The following is a 25,448-nucleotide window of genomic DNA, read 5'->3' on the forward strand; positions in this document are numbered from 1 at the left end:
TTGGAAAGGTGGTCTTGTTCTGTGCAATCTTTGTTGCTTCTGCATGGCTAACCTATGCTTTATGAACAAATCAAAGAATATTCTAGCCAAATGCAACTTTTTTTTTTAACAACCTTCAAAAACTTTAGAAGTTTTAGGCATTTTAGGATATCAAGCAGGAATCCTTTTTTTTGGTGTTTTTTTTTTTCAAGTTGACTGTTTAATGTAAGACTGAGATTGAAATGGAAAAGGGGAAAAATGATGTAATAATGAGTATTTTTTTCTGTTACATAGTGATGGAAAACTTTAATTACTAATTTCTTACCTGTGGGAAGAGCAATTAAGTTAACATATTAAGTTCTAGTTACTTGTCCTCACAAAAAACCTTAAAAAAAAAAAAAAAAAAAAAAAAAGGAGCCATTTCAAATCAGGTCACATATTTCAGAATCTTAATTTGCAGTATAATGACTTGCAGTGTTTTAGAATCTTACTTCTTAAATTATTTGTTTAATCAGCTCCACAACATCCACGTTAAATATTTGAAAGAGTTGCAACAGGCGTTGAGTATGTTCAGAAACATTTTAGATGAGTCAGATTTCTAAGCAATTCTAAAAATATGTTTCTGGTATCTAGAGATAAACTTCACTATCAGAGCTCATCTCCAGGTTCTTCCTCAATTCTGTATGAGAAAGAGTTAAGCTTGCTTAGAAATTGCGTCAAGAGTGAGAACTGTTGTTCAAGCTGGGTGTATTTTCAAAGTAGAAGTTTTAGCTAAAGACTTATTTTTGTGTAGAATGAATTTGAAGATTTTAGAGCAGATTTAATGTTTTCTTCAAACTTAATTGCATTACATTAAAGTCCAGTATATAGATGAACAGCAGTCCAATTGCTGTGTAATTAATTCTCTTAATTAGCTTTACCTATTATATTTAGCATGTCACTTTGAAACAATTTGAGTCAGAAGGATTTTTTGTTGTTTTTTTTTGTTGTTGTTTTGTTTGTTTGTTTGCTTGCTTTTGTAAGCTGACCTTATTAGTCATTGCAGTTCTGTGTCAAAGTGTCCTAAAACAAGGCTGGTCGGCCTGCTGTTTGAGTTCCGTGTAGCTTGTGAACGTTTCCAATTCAGCTGTCATTTTGGAGGTGTCAGTGTGACTGCTGGGTAATTCGAATTTCCAGCTTCAGAAATACAGAAATGAGCTAACATTATGGAGTTGCCTTTAGTGGCAGTTAATGGGATAATCCATTACTGGGATCTGGGTTGAACCATTTTGCAGTAGAGTGGTGCATTTTCAGCTCCCTTCTGCAAATTCTTCCAGAGCTTCTACTTTGGTTCATTAAAGTGTGGTGTATGGTTAAAAAAGACTGATGTCTGTTTCTCCAAGACAATGCTGCTTGAGCAGGTCTTATCTTCTGGTAGTTCTAACCACTTGTTTTTATTGCATAGTTTGTGTTTATTCTCAATTTATAGATTGCGTGAGTTTGCTGCTGACTGCAGAAGCACAAGTTGATGCTGCTGATAAAAATGGCTTTACACCCTTGTGTTCAGCAGTTGCTCAGGGACATGTCAAGTAAGTCTTAACATTTTTCCCATCAGCTCTTACTCTAATTTATATGCACTTTACATTATGTTATATAGATTGTCATTAAAATGTGTTTACAGCTAAGAACACACTAGTATTTAAATACCATTTATTGAAAGCAACTGCTCAAATTCATATTCACATATTCACATGCGTTTCTGGTTTTGATACTTTCCTTTTTCTTTGTTGTTTCCAATTACAGCTCTTACGGTTGCTGAATGTGTGTAGTCTTAGTAACCAAAATATGATACTAGTTTGCACAGGAGTCATGCCTTCAAATTTCTTAATTTTCTTCATGTTGTCAGCTACAATACAGGAATTCACCATAGGAGGAGAAAATAAATTATTTTTACATCATTTTTTTTAAGCATAGAGAACTGTGATTTATCATACATAGAGACAAGAAAGAACATTTACCTAAGTGTTTGTATGAGTGATAGAATCAAATACTTTAAACAATCAAAACAGATTTGGTTGTTTTTTCTTTTTAAGGTTTAAGTTTTCTTCATCTCAGTAAGTTTAAACAGAAAGTTATGTGTGAGTCAAAGAATACTTCTAAGAAGTTTTTCAAAATGTATTTACCATAATTTTTTGAAGCCCTTGTTTCAGAAAGATGGGTGTTCTATCACAGCATGATTGGAAAATTCTGTCATTTCTTTATACTGGGAAATAGTTTACAACAGTTTGTCCAGATGATTTGTTTTCCTCTTAAGTGGAGGAGCTGAAAGTTGACACAGTGATTTTATTATTATTTTTTTTTTTTTTTCAGTTTTACTGTGTGTCATAGAATTGTAGCAAACAGAACTGGAAGTTGGAAGCAACTACTAGATAACCTCTTCCAGAGCACTCTTATCCAGAAAAAAAAAGTCATCATAAGTGATTGTATGGGTGTTATTTTATATTAAAACTCTTTTTGAACGGCAGAGAGAATAGACTAAAATTAATTTTTTTCTGAAGTCTTCAGAGATGCTGAGAAGAGGTAGGGAAAGAGGGCTAACCCTATTGGGAAGAAAACTGGGCTTACATGAGGAAATGCAGGATCTTGGATCCAGTGCAAGCCCCTAATGAGAATTAAGTTCTCTTGACCCCTCAACCTAGTCTTCTGTTCTATTGCATTAGCTGCTACCAACACAACCTAAGACATCTTTCTGGGGTAGTTTCCATTTGCCTTTCCATTTCCCTTCTAGTTTACTTCTCTTCAGGTGGTATCTAAAGCTGGTCCTACCAAAAAACACAGCTACCAGGAGCTTGACGAGAGAAATTGGAGTTTCTGGGTGCCTGTTTGTTTGTTTTCTTTTTAAAACTATTTTAAAAATCAGTAGTCAGGAAAGAAATGCTGCTCTATTGGTCATCTGTCAAAAAGTTTTTATTGGCCCTTTGAAATGAAATGTTTTAAATTGACATTTTAAAATTATACGCACAGTAGTTTAATATTTATGGGTTTAAAGTGGTCCAATTCATTACTGTACCTGATATAAAAGTATCCCATATGCCTACGTATGTATGTGTATGTGATTGGTAAAATCATGGGCTGATCTCCATCTATACAGTTGGTATTTTGCCCTCTTCAAATTAGATATTTAGGTATTCTAAGTTCTAATGATTTTGAATGTCAAATACAGGATAATTTTACTACCTTATTGTTTGCTGTAGGTGTGCAGAATTATTAATTATGTATCAGGCTGATATTAACCATGCTGCTGAAAGAGGACAGACACCTTTGTACCTGGCCTGCAAATATGGAAATAATGATTGTATTAAACTCTTGTTGGAAAGAGGAGCAGATCGAACAGTAAAAACCAGTGTAAGTCAAAATAGTTTGTAAAGTTAGATTACATTGTACAATAATTGCAAACACCTAGAAAAAAATTACGTTATTTATTCAAAGTTTTCTTTAAATCTTAAAAACATAATGTAATTTGAAATTAGTATCATGGTTTTGCATCATACTTTCTTTTTTTTAAGTTGTATATTTTCTATAAAATCTCCTAAAGTACACAAGTTCCTTATGATTTTATTTATGTCAGCTTCAGCCTGCAGTTTGCTGCAGCACCAGATATACAAAACAGAACTCTTCTGCTTTGTACTGTGAATTATTTTTATGGTGCAGAGTTAGATTTTTCTTCCATTTTTTATGTTACGGTTAATTATTCTTGCCTTTGAAGGAAGCCCACCAAAATTTGCTAGCCAATATTATAAAGCCTAATATATTGTAAATGAAAGAATATGGCATAAAGAAATGGAGAAAGGGAGGATAATTGTTTCAAAGTTAACATCTAGGTACTGCTCTCTTCTGCTACTTTCTTGAAATTTTTCTGAAGATTTTTAAGTAAGCGTGACAATAAATGTGTGGTTTAGGCTGTCCAGAAACACTAATTCACAATAAATTTTGCTCTTTTTACACTGGATTTTTTTTATTCATTTATGCTGGTTTTGGAAAGTAAGTATTTTTTACTCAGGAGAAAGTTATGCTACGTGAAAATATCTGATAAATTGGTTAATGCAACGTGATACAGATTATTGATCATTAGTCGCGTTACTTTGGCACAAGATAAGGATGCAGTCTCTTAACACCACACACAGTCCAGCATCACTTAGACTCTTCTAAGAGTTTTGAAGTCTCTATAATCCTGTCCATGGAAAAAACTGTAAAATTAGTGTGCTACATTTCCTTCTTTCTTTTTATACATATATACATGTAATTATATATACAAGTAATTCAGTTTCCCTAAGGATAAATATGTTACTCTTATCTTTCAGTTTAATTTTCAAACAGTTTCAGAGTCATTCAGACTCATTGTTGATATGAGTTCTGAAGACGTTTTTCTGTGCTTGGTGGAAGTGTGCTTTTTGCTTTTGTTTCTTTAGGATGGCTGGTCACCCATTCATGCAGCAGTGGATTCTGGTAATGTTGACAGTCTCAAGCTCCTTATGTACTATGGAGAGCCAAACAATGGGAACTCTTTGGCTGATACAGAGCCTAATTCAAACTACTTTGATTTGGAGAGCAGAGAAGATGGCTGTAACACTAGAAGAAAACCTGTTATTTCTGCAGATCTCATCAACCATGCTGACAAAGAGGGTTGGACAGCTGCCCACATAGCAGCATCAAAAGGCTTTAAGGTCAGTCCATGTGAACAAGTTACAGTAACCTGCTAGAGTTTATGTGAGATAAATCCTCTTTTTTCACTGTGACAAACTAAAACTTGGGTGGCAAGTCTAATTTTCTTATTTAATTTGCTGATACACTTGACTTAATAGAGACAGAAAGATACTTCCTTTGCATCATTAGCTGCAGAAGCTACATATCCAGCTTAAATGTGATGAATAATTATTTTCAAATGCACACTTCTTGGGAAATAACAAAAATAGAGAATAGAATTAGCTGAGATTTTCAAAGCTAAGGTGACGTGAATCTCTACCTAAATGCCTGTTGATTGGGTGATGTGTATTTAATATGGATGTTAGATGGACATAGTTAAATTGTCTTTAAATGTAACTGGAAACTATGAACAATTTCCCAGCAGGAAAAGGAATATTAATCACAGGGGCAGGGAAAATCTGATAAGGTGGGGACAAACCTGACAGATCTGATTGCATGTAGGAACATTTCTGGAGATGGAGTATTTCACTTGACCATTGACAAGATGTATTTATTTGTTTAGAAGCTGTCAGTCAGATCTCACTGTTAAATTTTTATCCAAGGAGAAAATGAAGAATGAATGCTGAACACAGAAGAATGAGTTTTAGAATAATACAGTCCAAGACTTCAGAAAGTATTCTGTGGTTGCAAGGCTAATTCAATTCTATCAGTAGATGTGCTTTTTCTCCTGACAAATTTGCTGTGATAAACTTGTAATAGCCACAGGTTTGAAGATATGTTTATTGTATTAAATGCGTTTTTTACTCAGTAAATATGTTTGGGAAATTAAGAATATGGAAGTTGCTTAATAACCATTTTTAGTACTGTTAACTCTTTAGCTCCATTCTCTAATCCTTTACCTCCACTGCCAGTACCATGTCGTTCATAACTCTACATGATAACTGCATGTAATAGTGCTGGTACTGCACAGGTTTTCAAGATTGATAGGCGTAAATAATTTACAAGTGAACTATGTTAGAGCATTTTAGCTACAGAATCACAGGCAACAGAGCCAAGAAAGCTTCTTATTGTACTGAGGAAACGAACCTCGTATTTTGTTCTATCCCACTTATTTTTTCCCTTCCTTTCTCCCTTCTTTCAGTGTCACCGTTCACTCTTTCTGCTGTCTTCCATTCATTCCATCTATTTGAGAGATGGTTAACTAACCAACCTGATGAGAAAATATGCTGCTTTTTTTTCTGGTTAATTTTTCATGGCACATTTAGTTGGCTAATTGATTTTTGAAACATTCTGACAAGTGCTGGAACCACTATGCAGTAAAATTCTGTCTCATGGGGAGCTATAGCTTAAATGACTATTACGTTTATGGAATGTGTCAAGAGTATTGTATGTACTGGCAGAAGTCTTTCTGTTACGGCAGCTGTAAAATAGGTAACAGCAGCCAATCTTGAAACAATTCCCTGGTCTGAACTGGAACTTTTGTTAGCTGCTTCTACGTACTTCCAAGCTTTGGTTTCTGTACTGTGATTAAATCCAGAAGTTAACAGCACAGTATTATGATAATTTGCAGTGGTGCATTTTTTTGATACGGATAGCTGTCCTTGAAAGACACGTCTGAGGATGGCAGTGCTTTCATGCAGGCTACCCATACTGATGTCGAATGGGTGACCATTAGAAATCAGAACTTAATCAGTCTTCTGTCCACAGATCAAACAACATTTAAAATATAGTTGGGGGCTTTTTTCTTCTAGTTCTGAAAGACTTGTGTAATTGATTTTTTTCTTTTTACAGTATGATTGCACCAATCCAAATTCATCCGCTAGTGCCTTGTTTCTAATTGAGTGTAGTGAATCTTTGCTTTTGTTAATCACATTATGTCTATTTTTAAGTCTTTGAATTTTAGCTGCCGGAAGGGAGGTCTGCAAGGTGACTTTAAAACAATTGTTTTTTCTTTTGCTGTCTGTCAGTTAAGATGTGAGGCATGAGGAATCGCATCCTTACTGAAATGCAAACTGGATTGCCATTTGAAAAGTTTTTTTATTTTGTCTGTATTACACTTCAGAATTGCCTTTGAAAGCCCAGACCTTCAAAACAAAATATATTGAAATGGCCACTGTTGCATCACATTGCAACATGTTGCAGAACTTCTGTTTCCTTACGTGAATATATAAACTTGTGGCCAGATGTTACGAATTGATCACTTCAGTGGATCAGCACTTGGTGTCTGAAGGCTGACGGTGCCTGGCTGTGGTGTTCTGCTTGTTCAAAATCTTGGTTTGAAACTTTCAAGACTACCATACAGTACACCTGCTTTTCAACGTAATGAGGGACTTCATTTGGACACGTGTAGAAATTCTGTAGCTGGTCTTTGGAAATGCATGTATAAGAATTTCAATTAGGTATCTTAACTGCATATTGATAGAACGATTTGATATAGCAAATGGACAAGAAAATAATACAGCTCTTACCTTTGCAGAACTGTCTAGAAATCCTTTGTAGCCATGGTGGACTAGAGGCTGAAAAAAAAGATAAATGTAATCGAACATTACATGATGTTGCTACTGATGATTGTAAACATCTCCTAGAAAACTTAAGTAAGTAATCGCTATCAGCAATATGCAAAAATGTCTTTTGCTAAAGAACTTGTGGCTCAAAGAGGTGGAAATATTAAAAGGGAAGCCATCCATTTTTTGTCACCGTAAGTTTTTTTTTTTTTAACTTAGCAGGTCAGTGTTCTCCAAATTTTGCAAAAGTTTGTGGTAAAATTTTATTGGAGAGTATTAAATGATTTATGTCTTTCTAATTTTAAACCACATGAAACACTGGTACACTGTACACATGCAAACATCAATATACTTGTAACATTTCTCAATTTAATGCTACTAACTAATTTTTCCAAAGCTATTTTTTTCCTTGACCTTCATTCTCACCTTTTCTTCTAATTCTTGCAGAAAAAGCATTGAGTGATGGATAGCTGTCATATTTCCTTAGGCTAACACAGTCATCTAGTCTTTGAAAGCACTATTTTATTTGTCACTTGTTTATAGTTATGGGGATTTTTTGCTTAATATTCAAAGGAAGTCTTAGAGAAAACATCAAACCATTTCTCTGTACCAGCATGAATAGCTTCTCTCAGAAGACTTTTTTTTTTTTTTTCTGGAACCTGTCCTCTTCCTTCTCTTTAAGTTTTCTTAAAATCCAGTGAAGTGTGCTGGCCTGGGTATTTCTTGATTTACAGCTTAGTCCATCCGCTCACCAATTCTTTTTTTCTGTTTCTCTATAGTCAGAAGTACTGCCTTGGTAGGTTTGTATTTCATACACTTTCTTTTGTGTTCATGTTGTGCAGTGTAGGTCTGTGATGAGTCAAGTTCATTGATTCTCAGGAAATTAGAGCAGCTTTGTGAGCTGTTTCTGATTTTTTGTCTTCCACTGTTGCAATATCCTACAATTTTACACAATTCACTTTCTGATAGAAACTTCTCCTTTGTGGTCTACTTCTTTGTCAGTCTGAAGCCAGTTTTCAGTAGCTGAATCTGCAGCCTACTAAGCTGATACTTGTATAATTTTTGTCAGTCCTAAAATCCTGTGTGTCTGGTCGGGCATATCACAAATCCAATTGCTTCTGTCAGCTTAGAACCCTTGGACTATGCTGTTTTTCTTTTAATTGCACTTATTTTCACTTTAAGGAATAATTTCTGAAAGGTATTGTTTGTGCAGTAGAGTTGGAAAATAGTTTCATTTTCACTTTTAGTCATCTGATTGATCCATACAGACTTCTGTTGAATTTTATTCTAGTCTTCAAAGAGTAAGGTTTAAAATAATTTAAATTGGAACAGAATGCCCCATCCCTGGAGGCATTCGAGGCCAGGCTGGATGTGGCTCTGGGAAGCCTGGTCTGGTGGTTGGCAACCCTGCACATTGCAGGGGACTGAAATTAGATGAGCTTTGAGGTCCTTTTCAACTCAGGCCTTTCTATGATTCTATGAAATTACTTTGCTGTATTTTTCTAGTATGTGTATGTAAATTTTCTACTCTTTTTCTTTTAATGCTTTCTCAGTTTATTCACTAGCAAACCAAATACACAGTTCTAAGTGGATTTCCTATCTTAGCTTTTATTTAAAGGCATTTGGCTTGGCTAACTGTGCTTTCCACTCGTGCAATTGAGCCAAAAAATTCCTTTTTACATTGATAATAAAACCATACACAACCACAATAAAGTGAAACATTGAGAAGCAACCTACCATCTGTCTTAATTTATAAGAAGTTAGTCTATAAAGAGGAAATACAAGAGTAAGTAAGTTTTGTCTTTCCTCCTATGATTTAAGTGATCATAATAATAATGATTTTTTGTAATAGATACCTTGATATTTGTTTTTCATCACTGCTTTGGTTTTGTGGTGGCCTGTGCTCTGCTTACATTTGCTCTTCTGTAGCAGGAGTCACACTGTGGCTTTTCTTTTAAATATTAGATGTTATTCATCTTCGAAGTATAATAGTATAATTTTTATTGAGTTGTACAGTTTTTCTCATTTTTGTTTTTCTTTTTTCAACAGATGCTCTTAATGTGCCTGTAAGGATTTCGGTCAGTGGCATTGAACCAGCCCATTGTGGTACAGAGGAATTTGATACAGAAAATACAATATGTGCTTTAAATATCCGCAAACAAACAACATGGGATGATTTTTCAAAAGCAGTGAATCAGGCAGTGACAAATCATTTCCAAGCAATTGCTTCTGATGGGTGGAGGAGCCTAGAAGAGCTGTCATTTAATGGTGCTGCAGAATCCAACATTGGGCTCAGTGCAAGCAGTATATTATCTGTCAAACTAGGTATGAATACTGGTGTATTAAATAAAAGCAAAACTGAAATGTTTTCTTGAAATTGTAAAATCTTATTTCATCCCATGGTGTAAAATGTACTTAAGGCTACTTTTGACAATTGCTGAACTTAAACAGTGCTATAATGACTACAGATTCAGTTAATAAAACATTGTTTATGCTTGCTGTTCAAGTATTACTCTAAAGGAGTAGAGCAAGTTAAAAAAAAATCTTACATTTCTTGATCTTTCAGATGTTAGACTAAGAAAAGCCAGTTCTGACTATGAAACTTTAAACATGCTGACATGAAAGTATTCATTAGTTTTAACTCAGTCTGGAGAAGAGGAGGCTCAGGGGAGACCTCATTGCACTGTACAACCTCCTGAAGGGAGGTTGTGGTGAAGAGGGATTTGGCATCTTCTCCCAGGCAACGAGCAGGACACGGGGCAATGGCCGCAAGTTGTATCAGAGGAGGTTTAGGTTGGACATAAGGAAGAACTTCTCTCAGAGAGTGGTCAGGCACTGGAATGGCTGCCCAGGGAGGTGGTGGAGTCGCCGTCCCTGGCAGTGTTCAAGAGGCGTCTGGACGACGTGCTGCGTGATATGGTTTAGTGCTGGTGGTGGCAATGGTGATGAGGAGATGGTTGGACTGGATGATCTTATAGGTCGTTTCCAACCTTGTGATTCTATGATTCTATGATTCTAACTGTGTATTTAGTGTCATCTGGGGGAACATGGTGTCCAAAGTCAATTAACTTTTTACTCAATTTAGAAATCCAAAAGAAGTATCTTTATTACTTGTGAAACAAAATTAGTTAAACAAAAGCCCATACTATTGTCTGTTCAGTGCAACCAAACTGCACAATAAATCTAGACTGTAAATCATCAGAATAGGTGTAACAGAACATTCCCTGTTTTATGTAGTTTCACTTAACAAAGTAAAATATAAAAGAAATTTTAAAGGATCAAAATAGTAAGAAAATTGTCCAGAATGTGGTAGTAGTAACAGCTGCATAGGCCACTGAAACTTTGTATGCATCATCTTAAGTGCTCCTTCCCCAGAAAAAACCCTGTTCATACTAGACTGGTCGAGTTACATTGTTTTACTGGAAAGGGAAAGGTAGTGCATCACCTGTAAAGATGTAAAGGCAATCTAGCTATTCACTCATCTATTAGTTGGATATCAACATCAGTATCGTCAGTCCTCTATCAAACAGTAGTATTATTGTGCACGAGACTGATTTGTTTGTCAAATTGGTCAGTGTACACAGTCTCTGCAAGCGATGCCATATGCTTGAGTATGGGATGTTTTACATATTAAGGGAATCTCTCATTTTTTCTTTTTAACAGGAAACATTTCATGGTCAACAGGTCAGATTTTTTCCCAACCACCATGGGACTTTTTGAAGAAGAACAGAGCTGAACATATCACAGTGTTTTTGTTTGGTAAGTTTCAATTCATAATTTGCAGTTTTGACTGTTAAAACACTCAATGAAGTATTTAATTTCAGAATCACCACTGGATTTCTTCTTCAGTATCATTTAGAAATCAGAAATATCATATTTTGTTAATTCTTTAACTAGGTTTGAAAGGACTTAGAACGTTTAGAAAATGCAGTGGCACATAAAAGCCCTACTACCTTTTTTGCATGTATAGTAGTATCTGTTTTACTTATGTCATGAATAACTGAGTCTATGTTGATAGGTAAATGCTTATAATTTCTTCACTATTTTAATTTATGTAGCCTATAATTTTAGTAAGTTGTTGATACTGTATAAAAAGCATGTGTAGCCCTTATACATACTTCTTAACATGAGAGATTTATTAAAGTATTTGCTTATCTCTTTCTTTTAAAGGACCTCAAGAAGGCTGCCTAAATAGTGTGACTTATGCATCTATGATCCATCTTCAGACTCTTCAGAACTACCTCCGCTTGGTGAGTACCAGTGCAGCTTCACTCCACATTGTTCATATGTGAAAATGTTAACAGAGCGACTAAAAAAAATGTGATCTTCTACTCTAGGAAAGAATGCAAAGATTTCTAGAAAAATGAAGTAGGACAAAAGTTGTTATGTTAAAATAAAATTCCCCTTAAACCTTCTCCCAATAACTGTAGTTACATGAGGATATTCACTTCATTCTTTAAATAGCTGCCATCTGATAAACTGAGCTGCTCGAGAAAGTATATTAAAAGCTCTTCTATGTCTTATTTCCTTACAAAGTCACATAATTACAGCTTTCTAGGAAAAAGTAAATAAGCAGTAAGTAAGCAATTGAGACCTGGATTTTATGAACAGCTTTATCTATATATTTATATCTACTTGAGAGCTGCTACGAAGGGAATGCCTCCTATTTTATAATGTTGGCCCACAACATCACAGGTGGATGCTGGCAGTACGACAGTAGAGGTTGAACCTTTCCACCAATATTTCATTAAATTCTGTTGCTGTGTGGTAGATGGCAGCAGAGGGGCAGTCTGACAAAGCGACTTCTAACATGGAAGCACTTATGAAGAAAAGACCTTGCTTTCAGAGTGACCTAGGTATAATACATATATATACATGTGTATATATACATAAGTATAATACATATATGTATACATCTGATGTTGATAGATGGGTAGATTTCATAGCTCTCAGAAGTTATTTAGTATCTGAAAATGTAGGGATAATTGGGTCATGCATGTTAACATTAATTATCAAGTCTAAAATCTGCATAAATTCAGCTGTGTACTTGGATAGAATTTTGTTGTTTAGAAGAACAGCTGTGAAAAATATTTCAAATATGTCATACAAACATTGTCTATTTTAAATCTGACTCAAAGAATTCTGAGTCTGTGAACTTCCAAGAATAATGTATTGTTTATCTATAGGTTGAACAATACCATAATGTCATCTTCCATGGTCCAGAAGGGAGTTTGCAAGACTATATAGCGTATCAGATAGCAGCCTGCATGAAGGTATTAACACAAACACACAAGGTTAGTTAGTTTGTCAATTGGAGTATTCACCATTTCACCAAATCCATACATTTTCAACACAGCAAAAACAAGTGGCTGCAGGATCTACATGTGATATCATTAAAGTGGAAGTGGATGCTGGTTTCTCCAAGGAGCAGCTTGCAGAATTGTTCATCAGTAGTGGTAAGCTTATTTCATCAGTCTGATCTCAGTAATTGGTAGGAAATGTTTTGTTCATACAAAGAAAAGAAATACATTAAAACATTTTGCTTAGTGAGTGGCGTGTTTTAACAGAAGACATACTTCTCTAGGTACTTGGCCAATAATGGTAAGAGTCTAAACTTTGAAGTAGAGCTAAGGTTCAAATGTACTGAATCAGAAAAAAATCTGCTATTGCCTTATTGCAGCCAATGTTTCAAAACATATGTGTTAGGGGAGTTATAATTGCTAGCTTTCTGGGAATGCAAGAAGTAGAGAAGGAATTCTTAAAAAGCCAGATCACTTCTTTTTGATATGTGCTTGTTTAGTAGATGCTTATGTGTTGTCCTATACCAAATTTTTGTCACATGGACAGGCAAATGTTAGTTTGCTTGTATTATGTCAATTGGTACAGGACAAAGTTGTAATTCTGTTCAAATGAATAACTTTCTATTAATGGATGTGAATAGATGCATGTGGACTAAATTCTCTTTAGTTGTGTGCTCCACAATAAAGTACCCTTAGAGTGATCCTTAGGTTTCACCTGTGTTAATTAGTGATTAACAACTGGTAAGGGTAAGAAAAGAGTTCAGATTAGACAAATGAAAGCGTCAGTGAGAATAGATATTTTGGCTTAGTATCAACCATACAGTAATAATATAGTATATAATAATAATATCTAGCAATACATGCTGTAAATAAAATGACAGAGAATAAAATGTAATATATAGTATAATATATTACGCAGAGATCATTAATATAAGAACTTGAAGGCTGATATGATGATGCTTTTTTTTCTCTTTAACACTGTTCAAATTATCTTTGGCTCAAATATGGTTTGCCTGTTTGAAAGCTAATCTCAGCTTTGTATTCTGCATTTACCCCTTTGCAGCTTTCTCCTATTATTTTTTTTTCCCAATCTGAATGGCAGCCTGGGTTTTAAAGTCCAGTTTGTATCTGTTTGCTCTCTTGATTTCTTTTGTGCGTGCTTGTTTTTAGTAACTTTCCCCTTGGTCATATTTACAACAAATGTATGTCTAGCATGTATTTGGAGTGCATTTTTGTCCTCTGTTAGAGTTTGTTTTTGCCTAAACAAAACAAGCTGAGAATGCATAATTTGATGGACCCATTTTTTTTTCAGACTTTCTGTGTGCTTGTGCTTTGTGTATTATGATGAAGATTATGGTCTCCTCTGACTTTTGCACATTTTTTTTTAGGCATTTCACAAATTGTTACAACTGCTAGCCATTCTGATTTTGAGCTATTACTCAACATGTTCCTTGTTTAGATTTCAATGTACGCCTTTGAAGTCAGGAGCAAAATTGAAATCTGAAATAATGTATCATTATAATGCTTATTAGATTCAGCTGCTACTGTTTGTAATTGTGCCTCAAACTGTCTCTGATTATTTAGATGATTCTTAGAGATACTGATGGATCTTCTGAAGAGAGAAAAGTAGCAAACAAGTAGTTCATCTTTCAGAACAATTGAGTTTCCTACGAATGTGGAATATTCCAGAATATTCTGTATCCATTTATCACTACATGGAATGAAGAGTAGATGTTAAAAGTTTAGGATGAACCAGTAGCAATTGAAATAAATGTTTCCAGATATCTTTGCTATTTTGCTGTTTATTTGTGGAAATCTTTCCTATATATGAATTTTGGTGTTCTTTTTTTAATATGGCTTTCATTTTTTTATTACTGTACTGTCTGAGATTCTTTCCATTGTTTTCATACATCTAATTTTGAACACTGTACAGCTTCCTCTGAACTTGTTAACAGGGAAAAAATTGGAAAAACAATTACTTTGTGTGAGTATCTGTAGAAGCTGTGTACATAAATAACTTTTTGATAAGTAGGCATTCATGAGCTTTTTATATTTCAGCTTGTCTGGTTCCAGTTAAACAGCCTCCTGTAAGCAAGACAACCATTGTGATTTTAGAAAATCTGGAGAGAGTATCTTTATCTGAATTACTCGGAGATTTCCTGGCACCTCTTGAGAACCGTAGTTCAGACAACTCTTGCACTATTCAAAGAGGTATTTAAAGAACTTGAGTTGAATAAATGTTTTTATTGCAGATCAGTTGTATTATAATACGTGAAAAACGGGGAATTTAGAAAAGAAAAATATAATTTGTTCTGATTTTTTTTTCTTCTATTGAAAAATACAACTCGTTAAATACACCATGTTAAATTTTAAGGGTAATTTATATGTCGTGTCATTTTTTTCTTTCAAATACAGTCACTGCTTCTTGCTTTTATATGACACGTAGAAACATTTGGGTGTTTCAGTAAAATTTGTAATGGTTCACTTTTAGCAAATGGAGCTTCTGGTGCCTTTTACTTTCATGAGAACTGCTTTTTACTGGGGACAATCGCCAAGTGTCATCTTCATGGATCTGACCTGCTAGTCCAGCAGCACTTCCGTTGGGTTCAGCTTAGGTGGGATGGAGAACCAATGTGTGGCTTGCTTCAGAAGTTTTTAAGAAGAAAGGTTATAAACAAGGTAAGCAGAACTGGAATCAGCTTCTCTGATTTTGTTCTTCACCAAGTCTGAAATATGTACAGTGGTAATGTCAAAAGTTGATCAGATAACTGAATTGTTTCATGGAAAAAGCCAAACCAAAGTAAAAACACATTTATTTACAGGAATATATGCAATATCTGTAAATGTTGTGCTTGGCTTTAATATAGGAAGGTGTGTGTCTCTGGTTGCATGGCATTGGTTGGCTGCAATAATGATACTGCTTATAGTTGCTTATCTCTTGTATGAAATATGCTTAATTGCTGTTTTTCTTCTTTTGTGTGAGTATGATGAGTAAGAATCTGTTCAGCAAATGTAAAATCCCTTTCTCAAGGAATTATTTTGTACATCACAAATAAGATAGTTATATGCTCTGTGTGTATTGTGTAAGCTTTATGCAGCTAAAAGAGTTTTAATAAGCAATTCAATAGGAAAGAAAGGTGAAAAACATCATTTGGGAGGTCATTTTGAGCCAGTAGGCCTGCTGAAGTTGCAACAAAGTCCAAAAGAGAATTAAAGATGGAAGCCTGTTTTAAAATGAATAAATAAATGGGGGATAGGAAATGAAAAGATAGATGTGGCCAAAAGCAGAACAGTAATTTTGAATGTTATTTGGAAAAAAAAAACCATTCCTGTGTGATGGCAGCTATTGCAGACAGTCAGGCAGTGTTAGAGAGTGGGAGGGGAAGTTTAATCAGAACAGCTGCAAAGGAAGATAATCTTGGCAGCAGAGTTTTGGACAGACTTAAAAAGGGAAATTGTTCTAGGAATAGAAAAAACTGTCGGTAGTGAAGAGTCCTGATCTGGGACAGCAGAACTAGTGTCAGTTGAGTTTACAGCTGTACGTATCTTGGTTAACCTTGGAGATGTCATCCTTTTCACCCTGTGCCACAGTTCTCATCTATAAAAGCTTACTGACTTGGAGAGATTGAAAAGATAAAATTTCAGTCGTGATAACGAGAAAGTTTTAAAACAGTCCTAAATATTCTTTGATTACCAGAAGCAGGGGTACAGAATATAAATGGAGAGTAACGTGGAATGTATCAATTAAACTCTTAACAAATTACTTGGATTACATTTTTTTCAGGTTCTTTTTTCTCATGTTTACTTTTATTCTGCAAGTGTTAAATCTTTATGTCTGCACTGATGTGGTAGGCAGAAATGGTGAGTCATTGTCTGGCTGAGGGTCTGAATGGTTTCCAGACTCCTTGCAAAGAATGACAGCAAGTAGCAATTGCGTGTGGGCAAGGAGGTGGGATGGTTGAAATTGCTGTCTTGCAAACACACGGTAGCGTTGAAATGAGATATAGACCAGAGGATGGTGCAATATAAGTGCATATCAGAATTCTCCACGCACTTGAGGAGAAAAGCTTGAGAATACAGCCTACACTGGAGAAGGTCTAAAGTGGGATCGAAGCCTGATCTTAGGACAGGAGCACTTTGATTCTAGATCATTTGAGATCAGAGAGAAGGACTTGTCCTCAGCTGAGCACAAGGCCAAGCAATACACTAGAGCAGATAATTGCAGGAGCAGTGGTGCTCTGACTTGGTCACAGACATGGCTTGGATCAAAATTCCTCTACCAAACTGCTTTACTTACCGGAATGATGACAGCATCGTGTGCCATGTCATCTTCAGACTATTTTGTTTATGCTAAAAGCAGTCCTTAGTCTCATAGAATAAAGACAAACAATGTGAGAAGTCTGTACCTCTGACTAGCAGAATTTGGATAGCAGTCTCATTAAGGTTTCTTCTCCAAAGCATGTATTCTGATGGTGACTATTTTAAGGAAAAAAAAACCAAAAAAAAACAAAAAAAACCAAAGCAGATTAATTTGTTTTTAGAACTATTTTTAAGACTGTTTTAAAGGTCCATGCTCTGTATTCTAATAGCTAGTTTATACCTTAATGTTAATGTTCTCAGATGAAAAGTTCTTTTTCTCCTTGTTTCATTAGGATACACGGGAACAGTTGAAGTGTTTTTCTCTGTTAACATTAAACTCTTCAGCTGTAGATTCTGTGGGAGCTGTTCAAGGAGCTCTGGCTTCAGTGCTGTCTAATACTGCATCTTTTAAAGCTTCCTCCAATTCAAACTGTTCCAGAGTATAATCCTAGGACTAGCATGATGAGGACTAATTCAGACTTACATGAGCTAAAAGATTTTTTCTGGGAAAAAAAAGATTTTTCTTTTACCAAGGAAAATTCCTTATTAGTACTAAAGATAAGACCAAGTTAGAAATCTGCTGAGTACGTGCCTGGATCAGGCATTCCTGTTTGGTTGGATGGTGTATTCTTTTTTATACCCAACTTTTATTATATATATTGCATATGGTAGATGCCTCTTATATCTCTTATCTTTAATGTCATATAAAATAAAGTGCACTCAAATTTGTTTATTTGTTTCCTACATGAGAATAGAAGCATGTCAGCTCGTTGATAAGGAGACATAGTTGGGGAAATAAGAATATAACAAGATTTCAGTATACTCCATAAGCAAGTTTGAGCAGTTATTGTCTGCACTTGACTTTCATGATAGGAGAGGGGAAAAAAAGGTTAGGGGGGACCAGGCAAGTTTTCCTGTGGTGTTCAAAGGAAGTATTTGCAGCAGAGATCTAAAGTCGTGTCAACGTTCCTTTCTCTTCCTGCAGTTCAGAGGCAAACTACCTCCTCCATGTGATCCTGTGTGCAAGATCATAGACTGGATTCTCGCCGTTTGGCACCAGCTGAACTCTTGCTTATCTCGTCTTGGAGCGCCTGAAGCTCTTATGGGGCCAAAACATTTCTTCTCTTGTCCAGTGGTGCCAGGGCATGGCCAAGCAACAGTGAAGTAAGATTCCTGTTTCCTGTTTAACACTGTTCAGTGCCACCTACATACTTATTACAAATGTAGTAATTATTTTTCTCCCCAAAATCATCTGACTCAACATTCTTGGAAGTATTTAAGTGGAACTTAGTGAAATTTAACTAATCCCTGTAATGTCTTTTACAGCGGTGACATGTTACCTGACTCTTCATTTTAACACCGTTTTTGTTTGCTAATAATCAATTATTATCAATTTCAACTCTTTGAAAAGGTAGATAATAGCAGGACAAGGGGAAATGTTTTAAAAATCAAGGAGAGAAGATTTAGGTTGGATGTCAGGTGAAGTTCTTTGCAATGAGAGTGGTGAGGTGCTGGAACAGGCTGCCCAGAAAGGTTGTGGATGCCCCGTCCCTGGAGGTGTTCAAGGCCAGATTGGATGGGGCCCTGGGCAGCCTGGTTTAGTATTGGATGTGGAGGTTGATGGTCCTGCCTGTGGTTTGGGGGCTGGAGATTCATAATCCTTGAGGTCCCTTTCAACCCAGGCCACTCTGTGATTCTGTGATAATTAAAAAGTGCAGCTGCAGTGAGTGCTCACTAGCCACTTCTAATTTAGCTGCACAATGCCTAACAGTAAAGTCATGTAACTAGAAATAAATAAATGTAATTAGCAGCTCAGTGGTAGGTGTCAGTTCAGTCTATTAGCGACTCCTGTCCCCTCGCCCCTCCTCTGCACTGCTATTCTGCTGCTTTTTGCATTTGTTAAAGCTTCACTGATTCACTTCAATATATTAACATAGTAGACAGCTATCTAGAAATTGAATTTGTTCTGAGCTGGCTGTTAGCACGGGGTAAGTGGTAAAACCAGCAGCTGGGAAAAGGGAAATTGTTTCATGCTGTGTGCTGGTTCACGTATTTCATGTGTTTTGGAGCATAGACAGAATAACTGAGGAAAATTTTGGCAACTTTATTTCCCTTGTTTTTGATCTAGAGAATTAATGATGATATTCCAACAGGAAAGGGATTCTTTTCACAGCTTATTTTCAGGGGTGGAGGATGCTAGATCTTTCCAAAATATCAGTTGTATCAAAGCACTGGGGAGTTGATCAAGATGTGCACAAATGAAAACCAAACATAGGACTGAATTTAAACATGGTGGGAATATAATTTAAGACAGAATAGCACTCCACAGCCCATCAACAGTCAACTGTTAGATTAAATGAGCTGAACTAATTTTTATCTTTGCAACATTCATTTCTGACCATTCATGCTAGCAGTATTGCAGAATGTCAGAAGTTTACATAACTTCACCTCTCACCTTCTGCTTATAGTTCAGCAGTTACATGTACTGGTGTTTACTTCCTCAAGTCAGCTGCTAAAAGCAAACTCTAGACACGTGGAATGGTGTCTATAACATGATGGCTTCCAGGAAAATCTTAAATATGTATTAGACAACTTATTTTATTAACAGTGACAGTTATTTTGCTGAGTAATACAACTTTTATCAGTCTTATCTCTGCGCTTTGTTGCACGGCTATATGTCACAAATTATAGGTCTTATGTTTCATAACTAACCAAAAAATATATAGGAAATGATTCATGCAGTCTTAAAAAAAAAAAAAATTTGAATTTGATTTTTAAAAGATTATTATAGATGTGAGATGTGCCTTACTCCTGATGCTCCTAGCCATTTTCCCTTGAGAACTGTAAGCTGTGACAACTATCATTTATTTATTTCCTAATACCCTTTTTTTTCCTTCACTTCTGTGCTATAAGGGTGTAATATTTCTTTCTTAAGCTAAAATGTCACAAGAACCATATCCCATCTCATCAATTTTTTGTAATCAGACCCAGTCTCTAAACCAGACAATCTGGAAAATCCACAGCATCCTGGAAACGCGTTTCGCCATAGATCAAATAAACAAAACAAGAGTGAGAGAGATGCAGCTGTATGAATAGAAAGGTCTTGTAAGCTGGACAGGCTTGGAAATGGAAGAGTACTGGAAAGGATGCAATCATGACTGAATAGCTTCTTTTCCCTACCCTGGCAGTAAATAGGCTATGAGTGAACACCTGCAAACATGGAAACTTCTCCATGCAGTGGCAAAGGTGAAAGGTTTTGTTGTTGATGGGACAGGTGTTTCTGGTGCTTGCACATCTTTCTGGGATGTTCTTTAAGCCCTACAGCCTTAAGCTTATGCACAAAAAGGATATTTTGCATTGGTATTTGCAGGAGGAAAAGCATCAGATGGTGAATAGTTTGCCAAAGAATGTGAAAAAAAACTTGGTCAAGCATTTAAATATAAAGCAAATAAATGAAATTTCCCTAATCAAATCAGTACCTTGCTGATATGGAATATAACGTTCAAAATACGTGAGCTTCCTGAAAGCACAAAATCTGATACATTACCTGAAATATCAAATCTGGAGTTTTCTTCATTTTCTCTGAGGTTAAAGGATTGTTTGTGTATCATCTACAGGTGGATGTCCAAGTTATGGAATGTTGTGATAGCTCCCAGAGTTCAAGAAGCAATACTCTCCAGAGCCTCTGTGAAAAGACCGTCTGTACCAGGGCAAACAATAGCCAAAAAAAATCCTAGCCAAGGTCAACAGGCTGTTGTTAAAGCTGCTCTCAGTATCTTGCTAAACAAAGCCGTTTTGCATGGCTGTCCTCTACCCAGAACAGGTAAGTGTGAGCAGTGTGGAAAGCAAGCAGCTATACGTTGCCAAAGTGAAGCTTTCAAATGTTTGGTTCCTTTTATAAAATGTCCATGAAACTTAATTTTGGTAATGAGGGGGGGCATGTTGTTAAAAGCTAACAGGGATGTATGTAGCAGTCAAAGAAACGCTCTTTGCAACGCTTGGTTCTTTCTAACCGTGTTCTATTCTTGTTTCAGAGTTAGACAATTACATAGCAGATTTTAAGGGTGGCAATTTTCCCTTATCCATGGTTTCGAGCTACAAAAACTGTAGTAAGAAAAGAGGAGAGAATGCTTCTTGGAGAAAAGTGAGCACAAGTCCTCGCAAAAAGACAGGCCACTTATCCTCCCAGTCATGGAACAAGCAGGATATAAGTAGCGAAGGTAAAGTTTTCTGCTTTGAACTGTGGGGGAAAAGAGTGTGGGGTATAAACTGGGTAACTTTTTTCCACGTAACAAAACAATTTTCTATTAAATAGCACTGGTGATTTTGTTTACTGGCTTAAAAATGTATTCACCTTTTCTCCAAGTTGTTTCTTTGTGGCTATGAAGTATCCTAATTCTTCTCTAGTTTGTTCTAATGCCCTTCCTGTTGCCTGGTAGTGAGGCAGGCCTCGGCTCTGATGATGGGAGATAGAGCAGTGGTTTCACATCATACTGCCTACAGTGATCTTCCTCTCTCCTAGATGTGAGAAGACGTCATGACTTGATTGTTTCCTCCAGCCCTTCAATCTGATTTACAACACATACAGAATGCTTTGGGGTTTTGTTTTGTTTTTATGTATACATGTGAAAATTGTATTAGTAGCTGACACTTCTGAAATGTCTTCTCACCTCAAGATCATAAGCCATCTAACAAGCAGTTGTTATGAACACCTGTCATCTGGCTGTTTATGGATGCAGTATTTGTTCCTTTATGAGTACACATCTATCTGGAAGGAAAAAAAACAGGAAAACTTGTAGAGGACAAAATCAAATCATTTATTTTGCTTTCAGAGAAGCTTTCCCTCCGCCATTTTATAAACAGTAAGATTCTAGCCTCAATTACTTTTATATAAGTCTGCAGTACTGATGTTAAGTACTTTTCAACATTAAACTGAACTCAGCTCTTCTTCTGAAAGAAGTCTGCTTTAGCTGAACTGCAAATCTAACGTTCCAGTTCTGCTTTGTAGTTCACTTGTGAGTAAATCTATTCCCTCTAAGAGGATTCAAAGAACTCAAATGAACATAACCTGGAGTAGGGTGGTTGAATGTACTTTGGATATTTTTGAAAGCAAGTTAATAATTGTCCAAATATATATATATATATTTTTAGTTAGAGTAGCCTTTCATTTCTATGCTTTTCCTATTCCAAGTAAGGGCGGGTTGTATTGTTGTTATTTTTAATGAAGTTAAATCTTTTCTCACTAATGAGTGGCTTCTGTTTGAGAGAACCAGTAGGTGTGGATCAAGTGCCTCACACCATGAACTCTTATTTTCTATTCCACAAAAGCATTGGGCATCACTGCCATCTTAGCTTTTCCATATGGCCCTACAGCTACTCTAACAAATGTCAAGGAAAGTATTACAATCTTTAGAAGACTCTACTGATGTAAGAAGCCAGTAATTAGCTACACTTTTCTCCATTTATTACACATTTAATAATGCAGAATTTAACAAACATAATAATCCACTAATAAGCCAACCTCTTTTTTCTGCAGGTATAAAATCTAAGACCATGTTGCAACCGAACTGTAAGAAAAGAGCTTCTCTTGCCACTAAGTAAGTGGCATGGCATCCATGGCATGTGTAACACTTAGAAAACAATAAGGATGTTGAAATTGTGTTGTTACCCTGCACATTAAAATGAATAGCTGAAGAAGTTGTGTATGGTGATGTGGTGGTTTTACATCTGAAGAAAAGAATGCTTTTCAATTTCATGTTGAGAGAAAACAAAATTTGCATACTTCAGTGTAATTTTAGAATCCATTTCTGTAATTCAAACCTTGCACCTCTTTATGTTCTTTTTATGTAACAGAACAGCCTATGACTTAAGAATATTACGTAACAAATGCTCTGCCACAAAAAGCCAACCTTAGGCTTTTTTCACATGGCATTATGATGAAAAAAAACCCCTCACCTTTAGCTCTTCTGCTTACTGAATGGAAATGTGGAGTTTCGTACATGCATTTAATTCATACAGTCCAATTAATACTGAGTTTCTCAATAGAAGGGTATGAATGGGGATAATAGGGTGATAGGGAGCTGTACCTGAGATTTTACTTCCATCTGAAAGCTTGATTCCACCACATTCACACGTTCACAGGCACAAACAGTATAGAATTCTTTGTGTTTCCAGTATGTTGACTTTTTAAAAGTCTAGGTGCTTGGAATTAAGTCCAAAAAAGAGATGAGAATAAAATTGATGGCTCCGTTGAAAAAAGAGGAGTCTTTGAACGCAGAGGTTAAAAGAGTTAAAAGAGTCCTTTGTTAAAATTTCAGAATGGAGAGAATAATTTGAATAGAAATGACGTTTATTAAGATATAGCAAATATTTACAACTGCTCCTGCTACCGAGATATTTTGTTCCATTGGTGGTTTTTAAAATATTTGGAAAGAAATTTCTATTTTTCAGTTTTGTTTAGCATTTATTTTAAAACTCTGCTCAATGGCTTAATTCTTATTGTTTTCCCTCTTGGTTTGTGTTGTTGTTGTTCCTGCTGTTGTTTTTTCACTAGATCTTCAGAGAAAGACCAATTGAGAACATTGAATCTAGAGCAAAGGCTGTCCCTTGGTTCTGATGATGAAGTAGATCTTGTGCAGGAACTTCAAAGTATGTGCTCCAGCAAATCTGAGCCTGATATAAGCAAGGTAAACACACGGTTCTTAAATAATTTACATCATTAGTACATGCAGCTGTTTGCTAAATGGTTAAAATAAATTTTTTTACACGTCAGTTCAAGAACTGAAGAAAATTTTGAAGTTATTTGGCAATAATCCTAAGTCAACTAATAAATACAATAAAAAAATACATTTGAGGAAGACTGTTCTGGTTTACTATATGTTATTTTAAATTACACCCTCACTGCCTTGAATCCTAGAGGTTTTTGCGTTAGAGGCTAAAATTTATTAGCTCATAAGTACTAGAGATAGTAGCATTCTCTGCATTATTGTTCATCTTTGTCTGGAAAACTTTTTTTATAGTCTTAAAAGACCCAGAAAGGATTTCCTCATAGGCACTGCATGTTTTGTTTCTTGTAATCCCATTAGGCATCAGAGAACTGGTTTTAAACTCATCTGCTGTGTAGCAAAATTAAGTTTTGCTGCCCCACACAAGAAAGAATGGATTGACAGTATTCTTTTCCTACAAAAATAGGAAAGAGGCTTGAAAGACTCCCAAATTTGGGACAGGAGTTTTAAGTGTCTATGGAAGGCTTTTTGGAGCAGAGTGTAGAACCATGGATCTTACCTTTCCTTCCATACCAAAAGCTTCCAGAGCTCCCTGTAGCTGTGTCTGTATGCTCTTTTCCAGGTTTCCCTGCTGGCAGTGTTCTCACTGCAGTAGTTGATCCATGTATTTTGAAATACAGAGCAGCCATTCTTCTCCAGTCCAAGCCTGTTTTCGACTCAGGCTGTCCATTGTATCCTCTAGATTCTCCTTGAACAGCAGTTCCATTAGTTTTACCTTATTAAGCAAGCTGCTTGTTCTTAGGAAATAGCCACACTTTTATTAAGAAGTGTATGTTTGGGAAGATTTTTCAACCTATTTAATTACATCTTTCGTGAAGTTTTTTTGTTGGTTTCAGGAGTTTATTATTATTTGGTTGTGGGATTTTTTTGTTCTTTGATTGATTTTATTATTTTTAGTTTAAAACTTACAATATTTGTGTGAGTTCCATGGCCCACACTGGTCAGATAACCCTTAGTCAGCAGGGATTTACTACCAGCACTTGACAATATGGGATGTGCTAAAGAAATGGCAGTGAACTTAAAATTGTGTTCAATAACATTTAAGATGCAATTGCTGGTTGTTGACAATTCAAGGAAATGTGGGTTAAATGAGGAAGGAGATAGATGTCACTGTCTTTTGTTCAGTTTCCTCATCATGGGTGGAACCATCCATGATTGTAATTTCTGTTGTTAATTCCCCAGCTGCCTACTAGAGCTTACAGAAGTAAGGATGCTGTTGCATGTTTGCTTTGTGTGAGGTAATTCGGGGCTGCCACCAAAATAAGTACATCAGCTTTCTAATTTGCTCTTTCCCTGTATGTCCTGCCGTCTCTGTTGTAACGGGATTGAGTACTTTTGCAGTTGCAGTGAATCGGGTCAGCTCACCCCAGATCAAAATATCAAGGTTGCAGTGAGATCAGAAGGCTGATCATATTGTATCTGTTTCTGCATGCTCACAAGTTTCGATGGAAAATATCAGGAAAGAAACGTGATGGGAGAAGGAGAACGCGATCATTCCTTTCTGTAACATCCTTGGAGCTGGTTAAACTCCTTGGGTGTTTGTGCATAACACCAAACGGGAACTACGGGATAATCAAGTCAAGACTCCAAAACGTACAAAACAGAAACGTGATTTCTGCTGTGAATAAATCTTCACCTTTTTCTTCTCTTTTTTTAGATTGCAGATTCTAAGGATGCGCTACTGATGTTCAGTAACTCTCAGAACAATCCTGTATTTTCAGCAAGTGGTACTAACCCAAGCAAAACAATGAAACAAAAGGTGGGTCAGACTTTTATAGCAGGGTAGGGAAGGTGGCTGTATTTCAGGTCTCTAAAATCTGAGTTCTTGATTGGATCCC

General features: G+C 35.9%; 1 protein-coding gene across 1 annotated transcript in view; it reads left to right on the plus strand.

Annotated features, from left to right (window-relative positions):
- CTTNBP2 (cortactin binding protein 2) overlaps nucleotides 1-25,448 on the plus strand; it is a 74,233-nt gene that overhangs the window by 46,354 nt on the left and 2,431 nt on the right. Inside the window, 17 exon segments of the mRNA XM_042872307.1 lie at nucleotides 1,448-1,547; nucleotides 3,213-3,363; nucleotides 4,428-4,682; nucleotides 7,139-7,256; nucleotides 9,216-9,491; nucleotides 10,830-10,925; nucleotides 11,337-11,416; nucleotides 12,353-12,439; nucleotides 12,523-12,622; nucleotides 14,525-14,677; nucleotides 14,958-15,145; nucleotides 17,811-17,989; nucleotides 20,443-20,648; nucleotides 20,860-21,045; nucleotides 22,362-22,422; nucleotides 23,379-23,511; nucleotides 25,268-25,369. Of these exon segments, the coding sequence (XP_042728241.1) occupies nucleotides 1,448-1,547; nucleotides 3,213-3,363; nucleotides 4,428-4,682; nucleotides 7,139-7,256; nucleotides 9,216-9,491; nucleotides 10,830-10,925; nucleotides 11,337-11,416; nucleotides 12,353-12,439; nucleotides 12,523-12,622; nucleotides 14,525-14,677; nucleotides 14,958-15,145; nucleotides 17,811-17,989; nucleotides 20,443-20,648; nucleotides 20,860-21,045; nucleotides 22,362-22,422; nucleotides 23,379-23,511; nucleotides 25,268-25,369 (2,471 nt within the window).

This window comes from Lagopus leucura, unplaced genomic scaffold (genome assembly GCF_019238085.1).
Source record: "Lagopus leucura isolate 7727_CA_CO unplaced genomic scaffold, USGS_WTPT01 Super-Scaffold_100008, whole genome shotgun sequence".
Lineage (NCBI taxonomy): Eukaryota > Metazoa > Chordata > Aves > Galliformes > Phasianidae > Lagopus > Lagopus leucura.